The 27,626-nt window shown below is 41.8% G+C and overlaps 2 protein-coding genes and 1 long non-coding RNA gene across 3 annotated transcripts; 2 read left to right on the top strand and 1 right to left on the bottom strand.

The window, feature by feature from the left end:
- Positions 1–225: 225 nt before the first annotated feature.
- On the bottom strand, positions 226–23,812 carry LOC134671508 (uncharacterized). The gene is given in 10 exon segments (XM_063529374.1): positions 226–881; positions 2,237–3,854; positions 4,860–5,011; positions 7,962–8,102; positions 9,084–9,234; positions 10,865–11,030; positions 15,354–15,557; positions 16,796–16,859; positions 19,583–23,100; positions 23,676–23,812. Coding segments are annotated over 9 exon segments (6,612 nt in total). The 5' UTR covers positions 23,072–23,100; positions 23,676–23,812; the 3' UTR covers positions 226–254.
- On the top strand, positions 11,542–12,578 carry LOC134671126 (uncharacterized). The gene is made up of 2 exons (XR_010099188.1): positions 11,542–11,762; positions 11,947–12,578. It is a non-coding gene; the product is annotated as an uncharacterized LOC134671126 (long non-coding RNA).
- A 9-nt stretch (positions 23,813–23,821) lies between the features above and the next one.
- Positions 23,822–24,834, top strand: LOC134671492 (large ribosomal subunit protein mL49). Its single transcript, XM_063529358.1, has 2 exons — positions 23,822–24,012; positions 24,320–24,834. Exons 1-2 carry the CDS (start codon positions 23,896–23,898, stop codon positions 24,782–24,784), a joined length of 582 nt encoding a protein of 193 aa, XP_063385428.1. The 5' UTR covers positions 23,822–23,895; the 3' UTR covers positions 24,785–24,834.
- The last annotated feature ends 2,792 nt before the right edge of the window (positions 24,835–27,626 follow it).

The following is a 27,626-nucleotide window of genomic DNA, read 5'->3' as shown; positions in this document are numbered from 1 at the left end:
ACTTAACTATATGTACACGGTATAATTATAAGGCTTCACGGTGACGCCGCGACACTGTCGTCCGGCTCTCACTACACACTGTCACTCACTAGTTCACTGTCACCGGCCACAGCCGAGGCCGCAGGTGCTCGTCACACACCGTCACTAGTCCACTGTCACCGGTGGCCGGTAGCCGCGGCTGCTCGCTACTCGCCGTCACTCACCGAGTCCGGTAGCCGCGGTGCTCGCTACATGAGCAGGAAGATGAGGCTTCGTTATGGGCGCGCGTCGGGCGCCGGCGCCGGCAGCGCGTGCGCGACGCTGAGCGCCTGCGGTATCACAGTTAGCGACTTGGGGATTTTTGGCATTATCATCGGGCTCGATGCTATTATAGGTAGACTCGGTAGCACGGCTTCGCTAGTAATAGACACCGCTGGGCCTAATTGAGGCAGTTTTAGAGGTGTAGACGTGACGAGAAGCGACGGAGACGTGACTACCGGTGCCGGAAACGTCTGGGAGGTCACTGTGGCCGTTTTAGGTGTGATCGCGGCTATAGTTATATTCTTCAAGCCGACGTTCTTCAGGATAGTGGCCGCGTTCGACCCGTGAGTTATATCTAGTTTCTCCGAGTTCTCTGTGATGTTTTGGACTACCGTGCCTCCGTTTCCGAGCATGGCTGAGGTCTGAACCTCTGTGACCACCGTCTCCGTCTCCGGCTTCTTAGGTTTCTCGTCGTGGCCGAGTTGCTGGAGCTTCTCGCGGCGCATGACGCACATCTTGTTGTAGTCCTGGAGCGTGATGTGGTACTGCTTGCCGGAGGACATCACTTTGACGAGGCTGGGTAGGCGGCGGCCGTCGACCGCCGTTTGGATCGGCTCGCGGGCCGCTCGAGCGACGTTTTCCTGGGGAAGGAAAGTAATTATAAATTAGCAACAAATTAGAAACCTCGAAATCACGCGATCAAAAGCTGTATGTCTGTTGTCTGTATGATTGAGACTGGAGGGGCTAAAACTCTTAACTTCAACATTACATACACAATAGGGAGCAGCTTAAAGAATATTAAAGTAAAAAAAAATGAAATATCACATTCAGAATTGTTGAAACTTAATCGTTTACGAGTATTCAATCATAACATTATTACAGCCCGCCAGTCGAAGTAACATAATAAATGATTGTAATAAATAGAGGGCGGAGTACCGGTGGCAAATTTCACACAAAAGGTATGGAGTCGCCTAAGTATTCTTATGATTAAATAAATAACGAATAAATGATTAATTTTGCATAATAATTTTTAGGAACATATAGAAATTATCTTACGAGCATACAAATATAATGTAATATGTTGTTAATATCTATAATACATAATAATATGTTTTCTTATCAAAACATTATCATTAGGTACTAAATACTAGACTAAGAAGTTATACCTGCCAAACGATATATTATTTTCAAGACCATTCAATTACAATTGAGGACTGGAATTGTGTTCGAGGTCCTCCTCACAATCTACACATAAGTGCGTATCCATGTTATAAAATGACTGGACTATGGCCACATGTTCCTGGTTTTTCGGAGTGAATCGGTTTCTTAATTTATTGAAGATCCATTTATGAGTGGAAAGCGATTGCTCTACATCTACCGATGTCATGGTTGCATGTTTAAGGACTTGTTTGTAATTTTCCATTGTAATCATATTCCTTTGCATATGGTAAAAAATATTATATCGATGAATGGTGACTTTGTTAAAAGAAATTGAAAAATAACCCAAAACATTTACGACATTTAATCGATTTATGAAAATAAATGTTAAGTACTTACTTCCAATTTACGAGTAGGTACCATACTAAGTACAAATAAAACTAATAATGAATAATAAAATTATTCATTTACCTAAAATAATAATTATAAAAACGACTCCATACCTTTTGTGTGAAATTTGCCACCGGTACTCCGCCCTCTAGTAATAAAGCTTTGGTACATTTTTTTATGTTCATGTTGATAAAGAGATATTTTTTCTAATTTTTCTTTTGTTTTAAATTTTGTCTCATTTAATGGTCAAATTAAATGAAACGGTGCTCATTTAAGGTTTGTTTTAAAGTGACCAATAAGTTTTAGCATTCGCTGTTTTTTTTTTTATATACATAAATTTGCCTATGAAAAATTGTCATATCCCCATTCTCAGTGTATGTCAATAGTAGCTAAAATTATCAATTTTGGGGACAAATAGGAACATCATCAAAGAAACTTAAAAACTCACCGGCGTAATAGGCATGAGCGTCGGCCGCCACGGCTTGCTCGTAGTTTTCTGCTTCTTAGGCGTATGTGGCTTGTCCTCCTTCTTCTTATCCGGCGTGCCGGCCGGCACCGGCGCCGGCGCCGGCAGCACGGGCACCGGCACCGGCAGCGCCACCGGCACCGGCGAGGCCGCCACCTCCGTCGGATCCGACGCTGACACCCCCTTTACTAACTGCTGTATATTGTGAAGAACGTTCTGTATCGCTTTCCTTCCTTGAGCGTTAGGTGTGTTAATAGCTATCAACTCCGGAGGAAGCGGCTTGGATTTCTTCTCCTTAGGCTTAGGTTTTGGCAGCGCCGGCGGCGGCGGCATGAACTTCTTAGGATCCTTGTCTTCCATGCTCTGATTCGTCTTTAGCAAGCTTTTACCGTTCACAGCCGGCTTCTTCCTGAATTCTATCAGACTTATAGCCGGCTCGCTTCTCCTAGGAGCGTCGTTAACGACGTTATCGTACGCCCGGAGTCTGCTTTGGACCGAATCGCTGTAATTCGCCGCGTTTGCGGACGCGTTATGCGCTAGGACTAGATCCCCGCTTCTGAAGTACTTCTCTAAAAGAATTAAGTGTCTCAGGAAACTGGATTGATTCCCGTACGGTCTTTGGAGGTCGTTCCATAGCTTCTTTGTTTCAACATCATACTGTATTGTGGTGCTGCATTTCTCCCAGCCTTCGGGCGTTACTCCTTTAACGTTGCCGAACTCTATGTTGCACTGTAGATTCATCTCCTCTTCACCCGGAAATAGTTCTCGAACAGAAATAGACGGATTAGTTTCGAGCCTTTTAACCGGATTGGAGTATTTAACCTCAGATTTCTGTTTAGGATCTTTTTCCACTGTCAGTTTCTTTGACAACTCGCTCAGATTTTTCTTAACTTGAGTAAAGCTTTCCGACTGCTGCCATTTGTTTTTCAGAGTGTTTATATCCGCCGGCTTCTTATTTGGTATACTCTCAATAGTGCACTCCTCATTAATAGACAAATTCTTCATGTTGACATCTTTAGATTTCTCCGGATCAAATATTTCTAAGTCGTCCTTCTTTTTATCCTGCTTTACAATCATCTGTCCTAGCTTGTGTAGTCTCCGAGCGTTTTTATCGTTGATCCTCTGTTGTAAGCCGGGTTTCTGTATGCCGGAAAGATGGTGGACTTTCAAGAGGTTTCTCTGCTTCTGCGTTAGATTTGCCTGGTTATGCATGAACTGTGCGGGGTTGTTCTGTTTCTGTAGGAGGATCTGTAGTTCGGTCTGTTTGTCCAAAACGGGGTCCATGTCGAAGCCATCAGGGTCTGAGCCATCGCTCTGCATAGGTTCTGCGCCTTTGGCGTTGGGAACGAGAATTTTGTTGGAGGATATGAGGCTTTCTATATCCTCTTCATCGGGTTGTGTTTTCGGTTGGTTCTTGTCTTTCTCCGGGCTGTCTGTGCGCTCGGGGGAGTCGCTGTCGGGGCGGTCGGGGTCGGAGGACTTGCGTTTGTTCTTGGAGCGCGCCTTCTTGCGCCGCGCGCTCTCGTCGAGCTGTAGCTGCGTGTCTTCGCCTTCGTTTTCCGATTCTGGCGGCACTTCGATGTTGTGCACTTGAAGCAATCTGAGAAAACAAAATTATGAAGTCAATTGTCATCCATTATCAGTGGCGGACAAAATGGGAAGCGTAATAAGACCCAAAAAAATTGGTAGTGACACTCGCAAGGCTAAACTGAGTAGCATATGAGATTAAATTTTAACTTCACGTAATAAATAGTCTATTGAAACAGCCTATCGACTGTGATCTCAAAAGAAGTTGAAACACTTACTCATAGTAGCCATAAATGGGGCAGGACAAGTTAAGAGCCCATCAACGTGCACACTAGCGCCACTGCTTTTAATCGTGATTATTTAAATTTAAAGAAAGATATTTAAAAAAGGGGGCCGCTACGTACTGTATCAACGTAACAAAATAAACTAGTTTGATGTATTCAAAAGGTACTTAAATACAAAATACAGTTTACAGTACTCTAGTTTCCTAGGATAGCGGTGCCGTCATATAGCGGCCGTCACCATACAAATACTACGACATCCATATTTAGCCGTATTATTTAGTATGGAGTAGGCCGCTATATGACGGCACCGCTATCCTAGGAAAAGTGATCTTTACGGCTGATTTAGACGGCGCGCGAACTCGCATGCGATTTTAGTTACATTGCGGACTGTTGGTTACGTCGAATTTAACCGACCGATCAAAACCCGCAATGGTATGAAAATCGCATGCGAGTACTCGCATCGTCTAAATCAGCCCCTAGTTCAGGTAGATCTAATTCAACTTATCTCATAACGCAAACTTGTAGAAGTGTCCCAGTCATATTAAATATATTAAGAACGGGTCACTCACGTATTTTAAGTCGAAAAACAATACGTGAAATACGTGAGTGACCCGTTCTTAATATATTTAATATGTCTGTGTCTCACGGAAGTTTTGTTATTAAAAAGTGTCCCAGTGTTGTATTTCGGGTCTAAACGCTGAAAAACCCTGAAATTTTCCCTACCAACCTTCTATACTTTGTATTTGTTTGTATTGTTGTTATCTGTGCGAGGTCATATAAAGCGTGCAACAGACCTGCGGCGGTACTGGCGCTGGTGCGCGGGGTTGTCGTCGGGGCGGCGCAGCAGCGTGGTGTAGTAGCGGCACAGCTTGCACAGCACGGGCTTGTCGCCCAGCTCCACGGGGATGCCCGCCGCCGCCAGCAGAGGGTTGATTTCGGTGTGGCCCTGGGGACAATGTCACAGAATAAATAACAGTACTAGGTACAGAAGACACAAGCGATCTTGACATATCTTTTAATTGAAAAATGCTTTTTAAAAATCAAAAACTATTACTTATGAAATAATTGCTACATATTTGCGGTAACTTATTTTTAAAATGTGTTTTTCAATTAAAAGACACATAAAGATTGTTAACCTTTTTTCTAATGCTAAAAAACGAACTATAGGTGGCGACAGCGCCACGCGCGGCTTATGGGTAGCCACCAAAATTGGTGTGGGACGGATGTACTTGTAGCTACCAACGCCAAAAAGCTAAGCTAGCAAAGCGACGAAATCGCGGAGTGAGCCACGCCTGACCATGTTCATATTTTAATATACAACAAATTATGTAGGTAATTAGGCCAATTAAATCTTCCTGGACTATTTTATAGCGCTTAATTTAATTTTCATGAAATTTTTTCAAGAACATCGAAATATCGTTCTCACATTGCTGTAATACCCCCTATTGTCTCGTTGAGTATTAGCTGTCTGTGCAAAGAAAAGTAATCAGCGATAAAAGCTTGTACCTACCAAAAACGTTTTTTTTTGCCAAAAACTTATATTAACTATAGTCTATAGTCAGTATATTTAAGTATTTAAATAAAAGTAAACAAAATCTACCCTCAAATTGCACCTTAAGCCAGTTGAGGGCAGATGAAAACATTATACGATCAAATAATGTAGGTTAAAGTCAAGTTGTCCAGTGACTGATCCAGGCGGTTTTGTATTTGGTTGGTTAACCAATAAATGTTATCTCTCTCTCTCTTCAATCGGTCCCTCATTGCTGAGGATCGTGACTCCGTTTGATTCCGTCAACTAGTTGTCTCCATCGGTCCCGTTCTGTAGCTTGGTGGAGTGCGTCGCTGACAGGTATTTTTAGTTCCTCCGCTATATAAATGTTATAACTACCCGAAAATGTACAAATTATTTGTTTACTTTTATTTAAATGCCTAAAGATACACCCCCTTATTCATGAATGCTTACTAAAGTTGCAGCCGATAATAGTTTAGTCCCTTTCCATCATACCAATACGTCGGAGAATAAGGAGGACAGAGTATAGGCACTTGTTACACGGTGGTCATACCTGCTGCAGGATGTGCACGTGCTGGTGCTTGGTGAGGCGGCGGCGGCACAGCGCACAGGCCAGCAGCGGCGCCAGCAGCGCGTAGTGCACGGTGTATAGCCCGAGGGTGTGCAGCCCGGGGTAGTTATACGGTCGGCATACCTGCTGCAGGATGTGCACGTGCTGGTGCTTGGTGAGGCGGCGGCGGCACAGCGCACAGGCCAGCAGCGGCGCCAGCAGCGCGTAGTGCACGGTGTATAGCCCGAGGGTGTGCAGCCCGGGGTAGTTATACGGTCGGCATACCTGCTGCAGGATGTGCACGTGCTGGTGCTTGGTGAGGCGGCGGCGGCACAGGGCACAGGCCAGCAGCGGCGCCAGCAGTGCGTAGTGCACGGTGTATAGCCCGAGGGTGTGCAGCCCGGGGTAGTTACACGGTCGGCATACCTGCTGCAGGATGTGCACGTGCTGGTGCTTGGTGAGGCAGCGGCGGCACAGCGCACAGGCCAGTAGCGGCGCCAGCAGCGCGTAGCGCACGGGGCATAGCCCGAGGGTGTGCAGCCCGGGGTAGTTACACGGTGGTCATACCTGCTGCAGGATGTGCACGTGCTGGTGCTTGGTGAGGCGGCGGCGGCACAGGGCACAGGCCAGCAGCGGCGCCAGCAGTGCGTAGTGCACGGTGTATAGCCCGAGGGTGTGCAGCCCGGGGTAGTTACACGGTCGGCATACCTGCTGCAGGATGTGCACGTGCTGGTGCTTGGTGAGGCGGCGGCGGCACAGCGCACAGGCCAGCAGCGGCGCCAGCAGCGCGTAGTGCACGGTGTATAGCCCGAGGGTGTGCAGCCCGGGGTAGTTATACGGTCGGCATACCTGCTGCAGGATGTGCACGTGCTGGTGCTTGGTGAGGCAGCGGCGGCACAGCGCACAGGCCAGTAGCGGCGCCAGCAGCGCGTAGCGCACGGGGCATAGCCCGAGGGTGTGCAGCCCGGGGTAGTTACACGGTGGTCATACCTGCTGCAGGATGTGCACGTGCTGGTGCTTGGTGAGGCGGCGGCGGCACAGGGCACAGGCCAGCAGCGGCGCCAGCAGTGCGTAGTGCACGGTGTATAGCCCGAGGGTGTGCAGCCCGGGGTAGTTACACGGTCGGCATACCTGCTGCAGGATGTGCACGTGCTGGTGCTTGGTGAGGCGGCGGCGGCACAGCGCACAGGCCAGCAGCGGCGCCAGCAGCGCGTAGTGCACGGTGTATAGCCCGAGGGTGTGCAGCCCAGGGTAGTTATACGGTCGGCATACCTGCTGCAGGATGTGCACGTGCTGGTGCTTGGTGAGGCGGCGGCGGCACAGCGCACAGGCCAGTAGCGGCGCCAGCAGCGCGTAGCGCACGGGGCATAGCCCGAGGGTGTGCAGCCCGGGGTAGTTACACGGTGGTCATACCTGCTGCAGGATGTGCACGTGCTGGTGCTTGGTGAGGCGGCGGCGGCACAGGGCACAGGCCAGCAGCGGCGCCAGCAGTGCGTAGTGCACGGTGTATAGCCCGAGGGTGTGCAGCCCGGGGTAGTTACACGGTCGGCATACCTGCTGCAGGATGTGCACGTGCTGGTGCTTGGTGAGGCGGCGGCGGCACAGGGCACAGGCCAGCAGCGGCGCCAGCAGCGCATAGTGCACGGTGTATAGCCCGAGGGTGTGCAGCCCGGGGTAGTTACACGGTCGGCATACCTGCTGCAGGATGTGCACGTGCTGGTGCTTGGTGAGGCGGCGGCGGCACAGCGCACAGGCCTGTAGCGGCGCCAGCAGCGCGTAGTGCACGGTGTATTGCCCGAGGGTGTGCAGCCCGGGGTAGTTACACGGTCGGCATACCTGCTGCAGGATGTGCACGTGCTGGTGCTTGGTGAGGCGGCGGCGGCACAGCGCACAGGCCAGCAGCGGAGCCAGCAGCGCGTAGTGCACGGTGCACAGCCCGAGGGTGTGTAGACCTGGGTAGTCGCTTTGTAGTTTCAGCTGTTGAAAATAGATTAAATATTACATTTATATAGCATATAATTGTTTCCTGGGGCATTACAGAAAAGTGTCGGGTATGTGGCGCTATTTTTTAAAACTTCTGATAAAGTTAAGACTAGTTTTTATGTTGCTGGATTCGTCGATCTATAAACTCAAAAATAAAATGGCCGTTTTAACTTTGAGCGCATAGATCGACGAATTCAGCAACATAAAAACTAGTTTGATGTATTCAAAAGGTATTTAAATACAAAATACAGTACGTAGCGGCCCCTTTTCTTAAAATCTTTCGTAAATTTAAATAATTACGATTATTTAGCAGTGGCCGTAGTGTGCACGTTGATGGGCTCATAACTATATGTCCTCAGCTGGTACAGTAGGGTCATAGAGAAATATAGTAAGACAAGAGTGCTCACTCCATACAATAGATGTAGCACCGACCGGAAAGTCTAATGCTCAACAACATAAGACTTTCCAGTCGGTGCTACATCTATTATCACTTGACAGTACTACTACTGCTACTTAAAGTACTGATAATTCCGCTACTCGATGCTAGATGTCGACTATGGAAACACTTTTTTTTTTATGTAATAGTCAGCAAACGAGCAGACGAGCCGCCTGATGGGAAGCGGCCATCGTCGCCCATGGACATAAGCAACACCACAGGAGCCACTTAAGCGTTGCCGACCCTTGAAAACCCTAAATGGTACCAAACTGATGTATGGAGTGAGCACTCTTTGTCTTATTTCCCTATAGTTCGTTTTTTTTAGCATCAAAAAGAATTCCACAGAAGCGAGCGTGCAGTTTTTATCAGACTTTTTAATTGTTAATAATTATTGAACTATCTCATGTAGCACGGTCAACACATATAGTTTACTTAAAATTATTACCGCTAAAAGTGCCGGATTTGGAACCACAAGCTTACTTCTGCGAAGTTTTTTCTAATGCTAAAAAAAACGGACTTATAGGGTAGGGTATACTGACCAGCTTGCTGACAGGGGCTCGCATCTTGATGAGCCACTTGCGGCGGATGGAGCGCGCGGCGGCGGCGCCGCAGCCCGCCGCGTGGCAGCGCGCGCCCAGCGCCGCGTCCGAGTCCGACTCCGACAGCGGGCTCACGGGCTTCTCCGCTTGTCTACGGGGAATCAAATTACTACTATTAACAAAAAGAATAATAGAGGGGTCCTGTCATAGTAAATTTTGTGGAAGGTTATCCTGTACTGTTGCTGCCAAAAAAGTGCACTACGTTGGAAACCAATTGTGAAGTCTCCGATAATGTATTTATTGAGCTGAATATCTCCTCTCCTGATACCGAAGGGAATGAAATGTGTATTTACACAGGTTTCTGTAATGTGAAGTTAATAGACAGTTATGATATGAATCTATGCCACAAAACAAAGGAAAATGTTCCTAGTGAGTATAATGATAATGACCTAATATCAGTGTTGGTGGATGAGTCTGGAAATCAGATAGCTGATGCTTATAATCAGAGCCAAGTATGGATAGATCCAGCTAGAAGTCCCTTTGTGTATAATCACTATGACACAAATCAGCAAGGGCATTACTCAATCTATCACAACACTAGAACTAACCACATAACTGTGGAACAACACAACACATACATCACCCAAAATGTGTACAATTATAATAAAGAGCCTCCAACATACCCTACAGACGATTTTGAACATAAAAAGTTCAGGAAAGTTCAAGTTAGTGAATCGAGTACTCAGCAGAACACAACAGAACCCAACTTCAATTCATACGAAGAAGATGAGTTTGAGTGTGGTGTGTTTCTGTCCCAATTACCTGAGGAGATTCTACAGGAGAAGGAAAATAGAGTTAGAGAGGAACGGAAATACATTGGTATACCGAGTGAGAATGGAGCGTTGAAACAGTTGATGTCATCGGACATTCAGTCATCTACAAAACAGCGGAAGACCATATTGTTTCTCGGTCATGATTCTCATTATGGTCAGACCATACAGAAGATAGCTATGAATGATCCGTTTTTGGTGTGTTCGGTGAAGGAGGAGGTTAATTCACAAGTTGTGTATGGTAAGCGAATACTTTCTAATCTCTATTTTTAAAATGTTTTTAAACAGTTCCAATGAACCATAATGTATTCACAGTAAATTGACTGCCATCTATCGACAAACGACTAAAACTCAAAATGAAAACGAAAAATAACTCAAAATTATCAAAAAAATTTATAAAGGATAAATGATTTTATTATTTTTATATCATTTTGAGCCATGTTCATTCACTGATATCTATCTAACGTAACGTTATCTAGCCGAGTAGGCTAAAGGTGTGTACAGCATCCATTTGAGAATGACTTTTTCTTGATTTAAGAGGCACGTTTTTTCCTTAGACTTTATTCGTCTTATACAAAGTTACATAAGTCTTTACTATTAAAGAGGGAATAACAATTAAAGTCAAACGCGTAAACTTTACAAATCTGGAAGAAAACATTCTCAGTCTTCCAGATTTGTAAAGGTTTATATAGGTATCGGCGGTTGCACGCAGACCAAATAGATGGCGGGACGACTTGGACGCATTTTATCCGGATTGGCGGGAACGTACAAATGACAGGGTTGAGTGGAGGAAGGGAGGGGAGGCCTTTGCCCAGCAGTGGGACACTAAACCAGGCTAACAAAAAAAAAATCGGTATCCCTAGCAGAAAATAGTCATATATCAAAAAAAGACTATTAATAAGTCAGTAAACAAATCGCTCCGATTCGGAACTTTGTGTACAGACAGAATACATAATAAATGGTTGGGCCACGAAATAAGCTGATACTCACTGTGGCTGCGGAGGCTGTCCCGGCGGCTTGGGGGCCCGCTTGCGGTACGAGGGACAGTTGGCGCGCCGGTCCACGTGCCGGTAGCACGCGTCGCACAGGCAACTGTCTATGGTCAGCCGCTCCTCGTCTGTAATAAAAAGTTGTTGTAGACTATGGAAATAGCCGAAATAGGCACCTGTTTTCTAAGACAATCAGTTAGTAAAGTTATCGTCTACGTCTGTGCTTATAGTATATTGATACCCGATAGTTGAGCGAGCGAAATATCAAAAAATTAGGCCAGAAGCGTGGTGATATGGTGAATGATCCTAAGTCGAATATTGGTACTAAGACACTAGAAAACAGTAGTAAATCATTTTTTTTGTTACTGACTCTATACTTCGTTTTTTTTAGCATTAGAAATTAGGTAAACAATCTTGATGTGTCTTTTAATTGAAAAACACATTTTAAAATTAAGTTACGGTAAATACGTAAAAATTATGAATCTAATACGATCATTTATATTCTCCTGCACCTCTAGCACATCTTGCATCCGCGACTTAGACCGCGACTCGAGTCGCCATTCCCGCGGCTGTCAAATCTGTCGATTTCCGTAGCATAACTTGTACCCGCGACTGCAACAGCCGCGTAGAGAACTCAAAGTCGCGGCGCGACTCGTCAATGTTACCCGGCGAAATCAAAGTCTAAACAAATCGATATTTGCAAGTGGCAACACTGAATCGGAAACCAGGGATGCGCTAAATCATTCGTTCTTTGGTGGTAAAAAATCTACTTTTTTGTCGATGGTTAAGTTTTTCCTGTCAAAGTCAAGGAAGTTTCAAATTGTGTCAACATTTAATTACGGGAAAAAATATGAAAAAATGTAAGTAATAGAGCCTTATATACTTAATATTGATAATATTCCTTAAAATAAATATATATTGTTTAAAAATTTCTGTTTAATAAACCTTTTAAATAAAATATTTTTGTAAGTAACTATAATAATGGAATTGCTATTATTGGTTTTGTTCTCATATTCCTGTTGTAAATAGTGTTTTTTTTTTCAGAATAAGTTCAGCATTATCCTAGACACGATTGATATCCCAGCACCCAAAGGAAAATATTATTAACAGGAACGTGCCAACGGGACCCGAAGTGGAGATTCAGGAAAAGAAACACACTAGGCAAGCTTGTAGGTTTCAAACGCGGAGCTGTCCCCTTTTCTAAATTAACTAAGATGTGAGAAGCGCTTTAGCTTTAAGAACACCACCGAGGAAGTGAACTATTATTATAATAACCCTAATGGTTATGACGTACCTATCTAAGCTGCCGCAGTAACTCTCAAATAAGTTTCATATAGTTTTTCTTGTGCCAATAATGGATGGCATGTGTGTGTACTGTGTAACTGTTTATGATTTGACAAATTGATATGAAAAGCTTATTTCATAGTCCTCGATGAAGTCGCGACCATATTTTATTGTTTTGTTTACAAACCAATTTTCTTTCCAGGGTGATATTTAATTGTCCTACGCCGCATGTCGAAGAAAAGGGACGAGAGAAAATACTTTTTATGTGTAATAAAGAAGATTCATACAATTTCTCTATTGTGGTTCTAGATGTTAATATATATTAGATTTAATAATAAGAAATCGAATATTGCAAGAATATATAAGGCAAAGCAATATACTATTAATTTAAATATTGTTTTTTTTTTCACTCCTGTATTTTTTACCTGAAAAGAAACAAAAATAAAGTAGGTAGGTACCTGAAACTCCTAGAAGCCATGATTAGCTCCCCAAAGCCCACTTCATACCTAATGTTGACAGCAACGTATCATAGCATGATCGTATCAGGCCCTGTCAAACATGAAGTGAAACATCTAGAACACGGGTATGATCTAGAGGAGTTTCAACATGGTAGACCATATGATAGCAGTACCTACTCGTATGTACGCAGACTATGACGTGAGCGTAACGACTCCTTCAAAATATTGCTGGTCGGCTCGGTCCAGTCACGTCACGGTATGGTGTTGGCAGGGGACGGAATGGTTTAGTGGGTGATGACTGATAATATTTCATACAAAGCATGATTTTGAGCCGGACATGATCCTGTTACAGCCACGTATTACATCATTCTGTTACAGTACTATGCAGCGGGCACAGGCCACATGTAGGTATGTTTTGTTGAAGTCGAGGAAGGTTCCAAACGGTACCTAAATAGTAAGAGATTATTGAAATTAGACATCTAACTGTGATCCTAAATACTACTACTAAGACTATTATGGCTTACTTAATAAGTTGGATAGTTTGTTTTGAACATTTGTACCTACCCACCTCATCGGCTTCGTTTATGTACAAGCAAGCGGGCTCCGTTGTTAGGTTGATGAAAGATTTGTGTAAGGAAGTCTAAGGATTACTTTTACAAACTTACGAACCTGAATTGAAATTTAAAAATTCCTACCCCTAATTGAAATTATATGTACCTATTTACTTAATTGAGTACCTACAAGCTAGCTGTTTGAAAGTAAAGTTGTAAACATGATGGGTGTGTTGTGGTACTTGTAGGTATCACCGTGCATAATCGATATAAGAGTGCGTAAAGCGCATTTAGTGATTGTACCATACTTCCTTATCCCTTAGGACAATAAGTAATTATACAAATTATATTATTACATAATATATGAAACTTGTTTTTAAGTAATAAATATCATGAGTTTAGTTAAAAAAGTACAAGCAAACCACCCGCGAGAGCGAGTCGCGTCATAAAGTCGCGTAGACTTCGACTCGCGGATTGACATAAAGACGAGAGAATATTTTGTCTCAAAATAGGCAGTTGTGCTACGGATTTTAGTTCAAAGTCGCGATCGTTGTCATTTTCTGACAGTGACATCTGATCGCGAGTTTGTCGCGGCTCTCGCGCGTGAGTTGTGCTGCCAACACGCGACAACCCGCCAAGTCGCGCCGATCTGTCTCTTCTCACGCCTGTCGCGGCCAGTTGTGCTAGAGGTGCTGCTTTCATAAGTAATAGTTTTTGATTTTTAAAAAGCGTTTTTCAATTAAAAGACATGCCAAAATCGCTTACCTTCTTTCAAGTTCTTTCAAATGCTAAAAAAACGAACTAAGCTGTGAATTACAAATGTTAAGGAGTGTTTCAACCCAAGAATTACGTATTGTGAGATAGAGATTCGGGAAACCACTTTTAAGCATAATGTTGGGTACACACAAGGCATACCCCCAAGACAACATTATATTGACTCGCAGTTATAGACGGGTCTATCGCGAATTTATTTTACTACCTTTATTTACATACAACACATTTAGTGTAGTAAACGAAGCAAGTTGTTGTATGGAGACCCATGCATTAATTCCTCAGTCGATGAAATTTTGCTTGGTTATTCTATAGTATGAGCCGAAACTAACATATAAATATCCAAAAAAAAAACCACTCCTAAGTTAGGTATTTATAAGTAAAAATACAAATCTGTTTATATATTGAATCGAGTAATTCCTCCGTCCAAAATTATTTTACCAAATAAGTTATTTGTATCAGTATGTGATACTAGAAAAAATTCTAAAACTTTTGTCAAACATGAGAATATTTTTTTTACGATAATTCCTTTTTTGGCGCTCATTTTCATCGGAAAATTGCTCTGCCATTTTTTCCTTCTTATATGATCTTAGAATATAATTTGGCGTAGTGGGTAAGAAAATCCAAAAAAAAAAATGCATACCCAAGTTTATGTATTTTAGAACTATAAAAAACTGAGAGTGGAAAATTTCTCAGCCTGATTTCTTTTAAAATATATACTAAGTAGTCACATATATACTTAAATCCAAAATATCCAAAAGAACTGTCATCCCTTGTACATCCCGCTCCCTATACACTGCTCCCGATATGTTTAGTTTTGAATACGCTCATTATTTTTTTGGATGTTTTTATAGTTGAATGGAAAGAAAACTGTGAACTTAATTCAATAAATAAAATGGATAGAGAAATTTTCCACAGCGAGTAAAAAGGCAATTTCTGAAAAAAAGTATAGTTACATGGTAAATTTTTTAGATTTTCAATTTGTATGTATAAATCGGCAATAAAATGGCATTCCAGTGAAAAAATGAGACTGAGCAATTTTCCGGTCCAAGCCACGCCAAAAAATTATATTTTGTTAATATTGGTATTTCTGCGGGGATTTTTTTTTTGATATTTCATATATTGTTGCAATACGTTACATGAACATGTCCGGAGAAGAAAGTTTAAACGGAGCAATTTTCCGTAAAAAGATATTAACGATTTAAGACTTTAGGTATTTACTTAAATACTATTATTATTATTCTTTGGAAATTTATACAATACTTTTTATTTATTGATACTTTATCATACTGTAAAGCTTTTTCTGGCTGAGGAATTACTGCGGGGTCCACTACCTTTATTTACTACATTAATTAACATTATATTATTTAGTGACAAGTTTACTTACTGTCCAAAACCTTCTTCTGTCTCTCCGTGCTCTTCATCTGGGCGATATGGCAGGGCGTGTCGAACAGGCCAAACTTGCCCCCGCAGTAGAAGCACTGGTCTTGGCACAGCCGGCCCGGGTGGATGCTGAACGAGGAGGCCTTCTCCGGGATCACCAGGTTGAGGGTCTCCTTGGGCTCTGGCTCCGGGGCTGCTTCGGCTTCCACTGTAGAGGGTTATTATGAAATGAGGACATACATATCGCCTGTGGAGGCGATAAATTAATATAAGTCGGTTTTGGCCAAAATTAGAAAATGTTGGTCCTGGGTTTTATTTCCTGAAACGCATAGTTCCTTGTTATGTGAATATAAATAGATTTTAAAGTTATTGGATTTAAATTGATTTGTGTGGATTTAAGCTATGCCAATTACTGCCCAATCAGCCTGTTTCTGTGTCAATTTTAAACTAAATTGACAGATTCGACAGTGGCACACAAATTGTAGCTATAGAATCTCGAATATAAAACAGAGATAAGAGATACAATGGTATAATGTGCAGACAAATGTTAAATAATGTGATGAAAATTGTTACTTAAATCTGACAGAAATTGTAAATGTCAGTTGTTGTTATTGTTTATTATAAAAATATAAAGTTCAAAGTCATGCCTAGAACTTTATTTTGTTATCAGATGTAATGACTGTGTAAAGTGTAACATGCAATCTTATGTTTACCAAGTTAATAATACAGTCTTAACCATTCACAATAGCGAGAAAAAATATTAGGTAGCTAGTTAATTAAAATAATATCCAGAAGTTAAGGTTTTTTTGTATTTGATAGCTTTAAAATAAAGACTAGCACTCAAACTATTTAAAAACTTCTGGGTATTTTTTTCGGAGAAATAGACGACTAGACGCAAACATTATGGAACCTTGTATAATCATGTAACTATTTAATAACGTTGCTAGTTTAATCACAAGACCCATTTAAAAATAAGGATTTTTTCATATTTAATTTTTTACTCCAGCTTGTAATGTGGTGTATTCAAAAGGTATACTTTACGATATATGTTACTTGTGATACCTATTTACCGTTCCGAATAGTGTAGCGTGGATTTTCATAAAACTTTACGTCACAGTATTTTTTTTTAATAATGTAAAGGCATACGTCACGTATATTCTGCTACCATTTAAATGTTAAACTAATGTTATTTCGCTGGTGTAAAAAAAGGATTGTATGCTGTACAAGCCTTAAAGGCCTCTTATGTATCAGTTGCATAAATTACTATTAAGGGGCCTACTGATTACCAGTCCGCCGGACAATATCGGCCTGTCAGTTAAACGCAAGATTTGACAGCTCCGAACAACTGACAGGCTGATATCGTCCGGCGAACTGTTAATCAGTGGGCCCCTTTATGAAGTCTGCTTGCGTCTAGCGTGTGCATGGGTGAGTGTAAGAGCCACACACCGTGGTTAAGGCGGTTACTGTAAGACTTTCTGTGCCCACCCTCTGATGCGGCTCCGGCGAACGCCTGCGGACAAATAATACTAATATTAGTAATTTATTACACATGACGAATGAAAATTTTTATTCAATAAATATAAATGTTGTATAAAAACTTATAAACTATAATTATACTAAATTATTAAAAATAAAACCTAAACCACAATAAAAAATCGCCCCTCGGCAAGGTACCGTAGACGCTGGCAGCATTACCTCGCTGAATTGCAATGCTTATGCGTCGGTCCCTATTATATTAGTTACACTATTTACAATAAGTTACACAAATTGTTGACAACGAGAGCTGTATCTGCGAAATTTATATGTCAAAGTCGACTATCTGAATATCTTTCTCGCTGATAATAATCGTGAATCAGAGATGGATAGTATACATCCCCATTCATATTATAAACGCGAAATTAACTCTATCAATCTGTCTGTTACAGGCCTATTCGTATTTCGAGATAATCACAAGATCTAGAGACGATTTAGAGATCAACTAGATTTACATTAGATATCGACTAGATGTGACTTGGATATCTAAGTCATAACTTGTCGAAATCGTTCAAGAGGACCTCCAGAATCGCGGAAACGTCAAATTTGACATATCTATCTTACAAATATCTTTAAATTATCCATATCGTAACTTGTTGAAGTCTAGTAGATATCTAATTCATTTTCCGAATCGAGCCGTAAATCTTCACGCTAATGACTATAAATAAATAAATTCAAAACAAATAAAAAAAAGTGGCTGTGGGAGGTAGTTTTTAGAAGGCTTTAGGAACAGTGGAAACTATCAATTTTATTTAGTATCCTTTTGCACGGCGTTATCTCGGTTGAACTAAGTAAGGTCGTAAAAACTAGTGCCTATGCCAATTCTTGGGATTAGTTGCCAAGCGGATTCCATTTAGATTTTAAAATTATGTAAACGACCACGTGACTCAGTCATTCCACATGGAAAATCTAATTTTTTTTTATTGTGTAAGTTTCGTGTGGAATAGGTTGACTCTAGTACATACTCTAAAGCGCAAATTAATTGCCAAAACAATAATTAGCATGCATTGGTGAAAAAGTAGCAGTTTGCAGTGCTACGGCGTAGAGCCGTAGAGGGCCCGGCGTAGACCAGAAGGGCGCTGACCGTGACCTCATTTGTCGCGCGACAGAACGTTGACCGGCTCGAGCGGACCTAATCGGAAGCTCGAGATGTCACTAAAGATCGTAATGAATGGTGTGGTTAGGGCTTGTGCACAAATCACGCGAAGTCCGATGGGGGGAGGAGGGTCACGAAAAAATCACGATTGTGTACGTTGGGGGAGGGGGGTATAAAGGAAACCTCACGTGTATTATTATACAGTGAACGAAACTAAGAAAAAAAAACCTACCACATACGTAAATACTTTTTCTCGGTTTCTTTAAACATAGATCTTCACTCTGCACTTCAAAATAGTGAGTCTATTTAACGAAAATATAAAAATAAACAAGATTTTCTATATACAAGACTATTTATCTTAAGATTAGGTCGAATGAAAAATATTCAAAAAAATACACGTGAGGTTGTGTGGGGGGAGGGGGGTAGCCAAAAACCTCACCAAATATCACCAAGGGGGAGGGGGGATCAAAAAGTAGCCGAAAACACCTGGCGTGATTTGTGCACAACCCCTTACTTCTGAGTACTCGACATTAAATTCTGCCATCTTGTGTCTTATTGGACAAATATATGTTATATTAAATCACGTTTACAATCGGTTCTATCGCGAATTTATTTTGTTACTTTTATTTACCGACGTTTCGACACAAGTTTCACTGGTCTTGGTCGGGGCTAACGGCTTGGTAAGTTACCTAATGTTACCATGTTGCTCCAAAAGTTAACTGCAGTGTGGATGAACCTTTAATACGCCCTCACTGTGGTAAAAAGCCTAATGGCTCCTCTACACGATGGGCCAACGCAGAGGAGCCATAAATCTAGTTGAAAATAAGAATACCAATAAGGCCCTGGTCTCCTATTTTATGCTGTACGCGGCGTCTGGCGTCAGCGTCAACGTTTTTGAACAAAAAAGACGCTGACGTCGACGTCTAAAACAGACCACAACAGTACATCTCTATAGTAAGCATCGTGACGCAGACGCTGTAAGCGGCCGATGGCGTTTATAGGAGACCAGGGCCTAAGAAAGGACAAAAACTACACGTGATGGCTCCTCTACACGATGGGCCAACGCCGGCCACTCCAAGGAACGCATTTATGCGTTAGAGGGAGCAAGTGATATTGCTATCTCATTCTACCGCATGGCTGCGTCCGTTGGAGTGGCCGGCGTTGGCCCATCGTGTAGAGGAGCCATGACACACCGTGAAACGTACAAAACTAATCCCGCTCTCGGGTAAAGGGCTCATTAGTCTCTAAGACCAACTTTCTATGGACGATAAAAGGCGACTGAATCGGTCAAGTTTTAAGCACAAATTAGTTAAGTATAAAAGGAAGTTGCAAATCAATTTATGCCGCACAAAAGCAGGCGGTATTGTATTATTTTCAGGCTTCAGATCCAGCCCCATAGTGCCAACTAAAATAAAAACAATGACTCCAAGATGCACAACTGTCGATCGTAGATCTGACTCACTTTAACCCAAGGAGGATAAATTCTAATTGATGTCAAAATGGCCTCGTATACCAATGGTGTTGCTGATAGTAAACGACCGACTGATTTTAGGTTGATTTGATCTGAAAGGAATAAAAAAGAGAGGTGTTAAGTTACTGCTCACCTCTCGTCGTTCGATGGTGTAGTAGGCGTCATCCTCGGCCGCCGCGTCCCCCAGCTCTGGCGCCGGCTTGCCGGCACGGTTCTTGCTCTTCTGGAACGTCATCTTCAACGAACTCCTGTATTTCTTCTTATCTCTATCCGCCCCGCCCCTATTCAGCTTTATAACCGTCTTCAACGTCCCCGTGTAATCCCCTGAACCCTGTTTAGACTTCTTCATCACACTCATATTAGCGATCCGCTGTTTTTCCTTAAGTTTCTCTATCTTTGCCTCTTTAGCGGCTTTGTGAGTCAATAAACCAAGAGTTCTAAGTACATTCTCTTTACGTTTTTGGCTTTCAGGCGTTTCGTGCAGCATGGTGCTGGGCCCTGGTTGGCTTTCGGTCGAATTACGCGCAGATTTACTCGTTTTACCGGGACTCTTGCCCGGTTTAGCGAGGTCTGCGGATTCAGATAGCTTGCTTTCTGATGGTTTAGTTTCAACCGGCGTCTCTGTTTTAGTTTCCGTTTCCTTAGCTTCTTCAGGAACTTCCATTTTCTCTTCTTTAGTTTCATTAGGGATTTCCTTTTTTTCTTCTACTTTTTCGACCTTGGGGATGTCCTCAACCATAGGTTCAGGCTTTACAAGCTCTGGTTGTGTGGCCTCAGGCTGCTCAATAGGAGTAATCTCTGCAGGTTTGTCAGGTACAACGCTAACAGCTTTCGGGATTTCAGTGGCCAGAGATATGTCTTCAGGAACAATTTTAACGTTTTCTAGAGGAGGCGCGAGGGCTTCAGGCTCCATAGGTTTTACTTCAGGAGACTTGACAGCTACAGGCGTCGATGCCACGGCGATTGGCGTAGGTGCCACTGCGATCGGTGTCGGTGCCACTGCGATCGGTGTCGGTACCACTGCGATCGGCGTCGGTGGTGGTGATTTAATCTGTGGAGGAGGCGATTTTATTTTCTCTAAAACTGCCATCTTCTCTTCCGGCTCTATACCTGATTCAGACGTTTTTCGAGATAGAGATTCCCTCGATCTACGAAGACTTGATTCCACCACACGGGGCGTTATTGATATCTGACTCGTATCTAAAACAACCCCCTTAAGACTAGCCGTGGGGTTGTTAGGATGCAGGGTAGCAAACTGGTGTAAATCCACCTGTGTAGCAGGGGCCGATTTATCCACAGATTTCCTGATTTCAGTCAACGTCACATCTTTGCCCAGTGATTTCTCGAAAATGCTGATAGCATCAGATTCCTTTGAATGATTGGAGCTTGTGGATTCTTTCCTTGAACTAAAACTATTCCTCTTTATTAAGGTTACAGAGTTAGGTAAGTCAATGTCAATAGATTTTCTGACTTGGTCTCTTTTAACTATAGATATGGCAGAGTTATTTTCAAAACAGCTCAGTACATTTTCCTTTTCAATGGGTCTTTCAGGGGATCTTACAGTTTGAACGTCTTTTAGCTGCTTTATGTCTGCTCCCGATTTGTTGATTAGAACGACGTCATTAGTAACCATAACAGTTTTGCTGTCAGTCGATCTAACTTCAGACTCTTGCCTCTGTCTTTTCTTGTCAAATTCTTCGAAAACTTTCAATCTATCCATGAGTTTGTCTATGCTCGCGACTGAGCTAACTTTATAGGTGATTTCTGGTTTGTTAGCGTCTGTTGCCTTTTCTAGGGAGTCTTCTTCATAATGTAGTCTTATGTTTTCACTGTCATCAGTCTTAGACGGCGTGCTGTCAGTCGTAACGGAAGGAGTCTCTTTGTCTTTGACAGGTGTCTCCGGTGTGATGATGCTATTGTTGTCTCCGAGTGGCTTAGACAGGCCATAAAACTTGGAGACGGATTTGGTCTGCACCTCATCTGCGGTTTCGCTGGCCATCTCGTGGTCGCGGTCTATGTTTTGGTCCAAATTGTTAATGAGATCGTCGATTTCCTTGGACAGGGTTTCGAGGGTCTCGGTCTTGTCTGTGTCGTCGGCCTGGCCGGCCGAGGCTCGTCGCGAGGCCGACTGGAAGCCGACGCGTGACCTCGCTGCCGCCGCCACCTTTCGGCCTCGTCTGGCTTTCCTTAAATTCTTTGCTACCTCCTTAGTGTTAAAAGTCTTGGACATACTACTGAGTATACTACTACGGGCGTCCAGAAGCGTGTCTTTATCAGTCTTCCCTTTCTTGTCTTCTGATGAATTTAAATTTTCTAACTTTAGCCTATTACTATTATTGTTGTCAGAGTCTAATGAAGTACTTCTTTTTAAGCTCGTGTTTTTCTTGCTCTTTTCATTTGTGTTACAGCTAGGTTCCGTTACAGGATCTGTTAATTTAGGATCAATGAGAGAAGGCACTTTTTCTGTAATAGAGATCTGTACATTATTTTCAAAATCTAAATCTAGTTCAGTCTTAGGCTTTTCTAATTTTTTATTGAGCTCCTTGCCATCAGCGTCTGTGAGTGTCTCGCTCAGACTGACATCCGACTCGGTGATGTCAGAACATTTGGATATTTCACTGCCCTCTCGAGAGCAGGAGCGGCCTCGCTTTAGTTTCTTACAGTCTTCCGAGGCATCTGTGGTGTCGCTAGTTTTTGAATCAGAAAGTAGCCTGCGTCGCTTATTCTGTTCTTTCATAACAACCTCATTTAAAAGTTTGCTTTTTACATTCCTTGGCTTTCCCCTTCTAACATTTTTATTTTCAACCAAGGATGGGCTGTTGCTGCGCTCGGAGCGCATGGAGTAGGGGCTAGTGCGAGACCCCAAGAGGCTTGTGGGTGACTCTGCAAGAACAGACTTGAGCATGATTTTATCTGATGTAAGTCTTTGTTTCCTGCCAGCGGTCTTAGGACTTGAGGACCTAGAGTTAGGAGTTGTTTCGTCAACAGGCTCCTTCTTGATTTCAGCAACAGGTATCAGTGGAACAGTCTCCTTGTCTTGAGGATCCTCAGGTTCAGTTTTCACCACAGGCTTTCTGCCTCTAGTCGCGGTCTGCTTTATAACATTCTTGAGTTTACTTTTAGCTGTAGTGATAACTTTTTTGCTTCTCAACGCTTTCCGAATCCCCAGCGGTCGTTTCTTGACAACAGCTTTAGGTTTTAAATTTTTCTTAGTTTCTTTGGATGTCTTGGGTTCATCTTGGCTGGCTTTGTTCTCTTCGCTGTTATCGGAAGCCTTCTTCTTGGCCTGTCGGGTCTTGGGTTCTATAGTAATTTCCTCATCGATGCTCTTGTCCAGCTCATCTTTAGCCTGTTTAGTTTTCATGTTGGAATGTGTGGTGGGAGACGATCCCGTACTTCCGACATCAGGTAAAGACTGGCTGTCAGCTCTGGATTTAGACCTGAGAGTGATAGTCGAGGTTGGCCGGGACTTGAGTTCCTCTCCGTCTGACTCGGGCAAGGCGCTGTCAGCCAGGGGCTCCTCAGGGCTCTGGTCGTGGCCGCTGTCCTCCTTCACAGAGCTAGTACCACTTCTCAGCCTCAAGGAATCCTTCAACTTTGTGTTAGAACGACATTGAGCCATAATACGCCTCTACTGGACACATTTCCAACCTGAAACACAATAACAAATACAATGTAGCACCCCGCAATCAAAATTAGCGACGTGGTAATTTAGTTATAACTGGAGTTTGATCGTTTCTCACATAAAATTAAGTATCGTTCGTTTCAGAATATTATAACGGGATTTTCTAAATTATTTACATAATAGACCACTAAACTGCATATTTATTATTATAATATAGCATAAATAAAGTCCATGGAAACTTATTTCGTAAAATAAATCGACGGGGAAATTGTCGTAAACAAAAGCTGGGCCATCGGAACATCCAACAAGTTCGCGCACTATTTCTTCAAATTGATTTAATTTCATGGTAAAATACGCGGCCTAGTTTACAAACAATAGTTTAAAACAATTTAAAATAAGCTAAAATACTTGTTTACATTACTCGTTGGGGAGAAAATCGCGCCGGAAAGTCATGAAAAAGTCATGTTTTGGTGGCCTTAGGTCGCGAATGACACCTAACGCCACCTACCAGCTGACGGTGCGTGTGCGTCGAGCGAACGAAAGCCCCAAATCATTTCCCTAGCCGTGGCGCACCTCTGCAATGTCCTCACAGTATACTCACATTTTATCCAACGAAACGTCCAAAAACCACAATAAAAGGTTAATTAGACACACAATGCACCATAATATGCGAAAAAGTTCAATATAAACACGCGTTTAAACTTAGAAAACGATTTTTGAAAAGCCCAAATGTCTGCAGGCGTCCGCCATTATGTTTCCTTCGAAACGAATAATATAGTTCTTATTGCTCTTGTAGCAATTCGCTCTATTCGCTATTCAAAATGGCGGCGATGTGGCGTGCACAGTGCGCATTTGCGCGACTTTTTACCGGAAAAACTGGACAAATCTTGAACAACGCAGCAGATTTTGGTACAAAACTCGCCCCGGAATCGCTTTCGGTAATTTTTTAATTATATTTTCACTCGCGTCGTCTTGTAATGTGGCTTTGACTGCAACATGTGACAGAACTATGGGTGTACGGTGGCGCACGCAAGTCGTCCTCGCTCACGTCGCATTATTTTCAGAATGACGTTGATTGATGAGCGATGACAAGCGATGCCGCGTGCAGGTTTTATTGATATTGTTGCATTTTATTACTAAGTTTTACTTGTTTCAACTATTATAATAACTTATTGTGTTATATGTAATAGGATTATGAATACTTCTTGCTAAATATGAAAATAACGATATTTTTCCTTGTTTCAGGTTTTAGTATCCAGAAATTATTCAAATTATAAAAATTCTCCATTAGTACATAGAATAACCGAACAATATGAATATGAAATAGTAAAAAATCCCGCTGAATGGACTTATGTGGAGAGATTATTACCGTTCGAAACCATTCCAGAAGTCCAACCCAAGGATAAGTACCCATCAGGTTGGGTGCCTCCAAAAGAAGAAGCATTAGAACTACCCTATTTCATTTCAAGAACGAAGAATCATTCATTGCCAATATATTTACACGCGACATTTAAAGGTGGACGTAAAATAACTGCGATTAAAAAGATCGATGGTGATATTTGGCAAATGAATGACGAAATTAAGGAGTTTTTGGAAGAGAAAATGAAGAGATATGTCGAGACCAGGGTGCATGAGTTAGGTCGCTTTATCGAAATCAAAGGTGATTACGTTAACGATCTACGTGATTGGGCGCATTCCAAGGGTTTCTAATTATACTATAATTGTTAGTTGTGAATAAAAATGCCATAATGAGATAGTAATTTGTTTATTTTTCCCCAATTCCCGAAATCCATAAGAAATAAATTCATAATCCTCAGGACTTATTTTTACTATTTATAAAAGAAAGTTAGTATAGGTATTTACTGTATGTTCAAAGTTGTCACTTTAGTTAAATGCCTATATGTACATAACTATAGGCTTCTGTCATACAAAAAGTTGTATTAATGCTGGTTTTGACGACTTGGCGCAAAATAACTTAAATTTATATAAATTAGTACCAAAAAGGCTTCAATAATATGCAATCCATATTTATTATAACATATAAACTCATATAAACAAAAAGAAAAAACAAAATGCTTAAAAAAATAGTATGACGAAATCCCTAACAAAATAAATGTCGCAATAAATAATATAAAAGCGCCCGCAGAAGCTGTGTCGCCGGGTGTACGCGGCATGAAGTTAACTTCGTTCAGCCGCCGCCAGGGGCGCGCGCGTCGGCGGAAGGTTTGCGTAGCCGTACAACATCCGGGCACATTGGGCATTGGGCCTCTCCACGCAATTTTACGATTCAACTCCACTCTTTGTTGAAGCAACTTTTCTGAGTCACTTTGCTTACGCTTTAACTTGCCTTTCAGACGCGCTTCGTTATTATTATTGTTTTAACAACACTTTTAAGGTTATTTTAAGTTTATTTATAGTCGACATGACATATTTAGTGGCAGTACATTTGATTAATTAGTATTCGAAAGTTGGTCTCTTTATGGTTGTACGCTAATCAGGGATCGATGTAGGCGTACGGCGCGTTATATAATTTATATACTTTGTTTGTGTAGGTACGTAGGTACGTACAATCGTTTTATACGTAAGTACGTGTTTATTTTCAAGGTTAAAAGATTTCAGCAGGATACCGCGTATAAAATATCTGATTGGGCAATGTATGAATACAAATATTGAGTTTTAAATTAAAACTTTAACTAGAATTATATTAGGTGAGTACTATCTATTTACGAAGGGGCCTATTTTAGATTTCGTTTAGTTGTACCACTATATATAAGTATATTGTATGTAAATAAATGATTTATTGAGAGAAAACAAAATTGCGAAGGTTGAAGACTTCGTTTCATAAATAAAGTTATCGTTTAAATTAGGTATTTAAGTAGGCATGTCGTCTACGTTATTTTAATGATAATTAATTCAGTGAGTGGCTGACCGCTCCGCAGTCGGCACGAATGTCTTGCCTACTTTTTAGGTGACTTTAGGTAGGTACCTAACTGAGGTTTTACGAATTTCTAGATATATTTTTCCTTTTTCAATTTAAGTTTAGGTCCGGAAAATATGTAGGTAGGTATATACCTACTTAATTGTAATGGAGTAAGGAGGAATGTTTAAGTATTAGCAAAATTCTTTAATAGCTTTATCTACCACCTACATAATTAAGGCCAACTGAAAAAAATCAGCCAAGGGCGAGTCGGACTCGCGCACCAAGGGTTCCCTACCATTACGCAAAATATTTATTTCATTCTGTTTTTGTTGTATTTGTTGTTATAGCGGCAACAGAAATATGTACTTATTCAACTGTCTAGCTATCACAGTTCTTGAGATACAGCGCGGTTCATGTGTGACAGGCAAACAGACGGACAGAGGAGTCTTAGTAATAGTACGGAACCCTAGAATGGCAAAAAAATAGGTTACTAAATAGGCATGTGTATTAATAAATACTTAAGTATAGTTACTGTAAAACACTAACATTGCCCACATTCACGTTCTTCAGAAAATGTACCTATCTGTAAAAGTCATCATCATCATTGGACACGGTATCTTTGCAGATGATGGTTGCAGCGACTAAAGAAGGTATTTTGAGGAGGTAGTCTACAGCCTACCTCGACTGCGATGACTACTACTAAAAACGAATACTTTCAAGTTATTTCGCTTGTATATACTGAACTGTGACTCGGTGGGCAATGTTATGTTGAATGGGCAATGTTATAGCGTTTTACGGTATTTGTTTTAAGTGGAGAGACTTGTTTTTTAACTCCTCATGCTAGAGATAGATACCTACTCAAGCAGGAAAAGGATTAAAAGAATTGAACCAAGTGCGTAGCGACTTGTTAGAAAAGTGGAATTTTGAGCGTTGCGAGGGCTTCAATGGCGGGACACTCGGGGGGTTAAACAAACTTTGCTACCGAGTGAAACACAAAAGTTTTCACACAACAACGCGAGGAAAATATTAATTTAACTGTAAAACATTACAGATCAAACCAAATGAATGCTGTTAAATATACTTTCTTATATCAATTAACATCGTCACTGAATAATACCAGAAACATTTTTTTACATACAAGATATATACCACTGTATACTCCTAAACCAAATTAATAACTAAATCTAAAATAAGCCCTTGAGGCAATGTACCAAGGATGCTGGCATTGCTGGCGGCATTTCCTCGCTGTATCGCAATGCTGATACGTGGTGCGAGGTAGCCGCCAGCTCTTCGGTCACCAGTTACGTCAACCAGACGCTTCGCCATTTCTGCGAACAACTTTGTGCTTGTGCTGAGACCCGAAAACCAACCAGCCAACACAAAGAAACAACTCAAAATGTGCATGAAATTACCTACTTTACAAATATTTATTAGTGCATTCGAACTTAATATACGTACTTATAAAAACATAATTAAATAACTAACCTACAAAACTTAAACTATATCTAAAAATAAATAAAACTAAACTTAAAATAAATGATTACAAAATATCCACCTGCGGCATGGTGCCGTAGATGCTGGCAGCATTTCCTCGCTGTATCGCAATACTTATTCTTTGCGCGAGGAAGCTGC

This window comes from Cydia fagiglandana, chromosome 15 (assembly GCF_963556715.1).
Source record: "Cydia fagiglandana chromosome 15, ilCydFagi1.1, whole genome shotgun sequence".
NCBI lineage: Eukaryota > Metazoa > Arthropoda > Insecta > Lepidoptera > Tortricidae > Cydia > Cydia fagiglandana.
This window is presented reverse-complemented; position numbering and strand designations above follow the sequence as displayed.

What these genes read in the sequence shown, in the direction of transcription:
- LOC134671492 (XM_063529358.1), top strand. Translation starts at nt 23,896, where the DNA reads ATGGCGGCGATGTGGCGTGCACAGTGCGCATTTGCGCGACTTTTTACC. An exon ending in TCGCCCCGGAATCGCTTTCG is followed by an intron (nt 24,013 to 24,319) that starts GTAATTTTTTAA and finishes TCCTTGTTTCAG; the next exon opens with GTTTTAGTATCCAGAAATTA.